This window comes from Sceloporus undulatus, chromosome 7 (genome assembly GCF_019175285.1).
Source record: "Sceloporus undulatus isolate JIND9_A2432 ecotype Alabama chromosome 7, SceUnd_v1.1, whole genome shotgun sequence".
Taxonomy (NCBI): domain Eukaryota; kingdom Metazoa; phylum Chordata; class Lepidosauria; order Squamata; family Phrynosomatidae; genus Sceloporus; species Sceloporus undulatus.
In genome coordinates, this window is record NC_056528.1 from 1,653,803 (window position 1) to 1,656,003 (window position 2,201).

The 2,201-nt window shown below is 46.8% G+C and overlaps 1 protein-coding gene across 1 annotated transcript in view; it reads right to left on the reverse strand.

Moving 5' to 3' along the window:
* TNFRSF8 (TNF receptor superfamily member 8) overlaps positions 1–2,201 on the reverse strand; it is an 8,764-nt gene that overhangs the window by 4,558 nt on the left and 2,005 nt on the right. Inside the window, exon 2 of the mRNA XM_042478581.1 lies at positions 616–763. Coding sequence (XP_042334515.1) covers positions 616–763 — 148 coding nt within the window. The remainder of the gene's footprint in view (positions 1–615; positions 764–2,201) is intronic.

A 2,201-nucleotide genomic window follows, 5' to 3' on the forward strand; every position in this document is an offset into this window, starting at 1 on the left:
GATGGATGGATGGATGGATGGATGGATGGATGGATGGATGGATGGATGGATGGGGGACCTCTGAGCCATGATCTGGTTGGTCTGCTGTTAACCTAGAAATCAAAATGCCGTAAATTGCCTCAAGATCATAAACGGTGGGTGTTTTTACTTGTTAAAAAAGCACCCCAAACCTCCCCACCCACGGAGGGTTTTTTCTTTCTCTTGAGAGACGGAGGGGGTTTCTGAGGCTCTGGATGCCAGTCTCCAAAACCCACCGCTTTGGTCAGTCCCTGGTTGGATTCTAGCTGCCTTTCCCCCCTTCCCCCCCCCAGACCCCATTTTCGGGGGCCCCCCCCCCCGTCTCTCTGTCTTTTCAGGCCGCACAGCAGCGCACCTTAGGAGTGCGCCTAGAGCTGTTTCTCTGTGGCGGCTCTGAAGAAACCACAACTAAAAAGGCCCCGCCATGCGGCTACATGTTGCCTCTTACCATTTCCTAACATTTGGGGTGTTTCCTGGCACAAAAGGACCTAAACTGATGCCAAAAGGCTCAGAGGGCATTTGGAGGCAAGGAAAATGGGTGGATTTTTTATTGCAAGGCGTAATAACAGATGTAGTAAGACGGGGAATATTACTGACCTGGAGGGCACTGGAGGCAACATCTCCGGAGGGCTTCCTTGTGGGCGAGATTTGCACATCCCTGTAATGTCAGAAAAGCACCAAAGTCATGGGTTGAAAAAACAGCAACGAAACCAAAATCCTGCAAAATGCGTATGAAAAGCAGCGGCTATGAAACCCAAAAGGGAAGCATGAAATACATTTGTTGTTGTTGGTTGTCTTCAAGTCATTTCCAACTTATGGAGACTCTAAGACCATCCATACATCCTATCTATCTATCTATCTATCTATCTATCTATCATGGTGTTTTCCAAATGGACACCATACAAATGAACAGCAGGGATTCCCTCGTATGGTAAAATCAAATCATCATCATCATCTAACCTTCTTCCAATATGGAAATGGTACAAGAGAAGACCAAGGATCCAATTCACAGAAAGCCCGGATTATCACCGGATCCCCTTCCAATATGGAGACTTGGGAACGGCAGATAATCCATTAACTGTAAATTATTATTATTATTATTATTATTATTATTATTATTATTGGGCCTGTTTTAAATAGCGAGATTATGCCAGGGGACTTCAGGCGTCCCATTAACTGGAAGCACCAAAGAACATGTAGGCGGACGTTTCCCATTTTGATGTGGTTCAACCGCCGACTGCAACCCAAGAATCGGTTATTAATGGCCTTAATGACTACCTCTCCATTTAAATTTAGCTCGTCTCAGCTGCGTAATATTAATCAAAGGGTGAGTCTGTGGCTTCACCTGACGTTCTTGAAATGAAATAAGAATAAAGGCGAGACAGAGAGCGACCGCAAGAGAGGAGCATCTGAGTTGTAGCCACGGGTTTTGCATGCAGAGGTCCCTTGGGTCCAAAGAGCCCTCTTTAACCTTGGGAGAATGGTCTATATTTTTGAATTTACCTTACTCTTTAACCATGATTATGGGGTCCCAGCCCTAAAAGTGGTGCCAAACCGCATTATTTCTACAGTGTAGACGCACCTGCTGACAGGCCAATAGACCGGAGCATGCAAGCCCACCACTTTGCAAACGCACCGCTTTGCAAACACATTCATTGATACAGCGAAGTGACTTCAAATCTCATGTTTGAAATGTCATCCAGCCTGCCTTTCCCTTCTTGTCTCTCGACCGAGCATCTTTTTCGACTCAGGTCTCATGCTCCCCAGTCATCCAGAAAAACCAAACTCAGCGTCTTCAGATCGAAAGAGAAATCCAGAGAGAAGGCTAACAGTAAGCCCTAACCTCTTCTCTTAAGGCTGCAGCCCCACAGACAAAGCTGGAACCTGAGTTCGGATCAGAGAAAGGTCTCGGAAAGGAAGACCTTGGAAACTGAGGTTGTGATCCATGGATGTGCCATGGTCCAATACGCCACAGCAGCAATGCACATTGGGGCATTCCCAATGGACACCGGCTAGGAAGTGCTCTATGCATAGCAAGGGTGCCCAGTGTATATCACAAGTACCTGATGTGCATGACAAGTGTCCAATGCACAGTAGAAGTCTCTGATGTGCATCAGAAGTCCCTGATGCCATCAGAAGTGCCCAATGCACACCAGTCATGCCTGATGCATTGGCACAAGTGC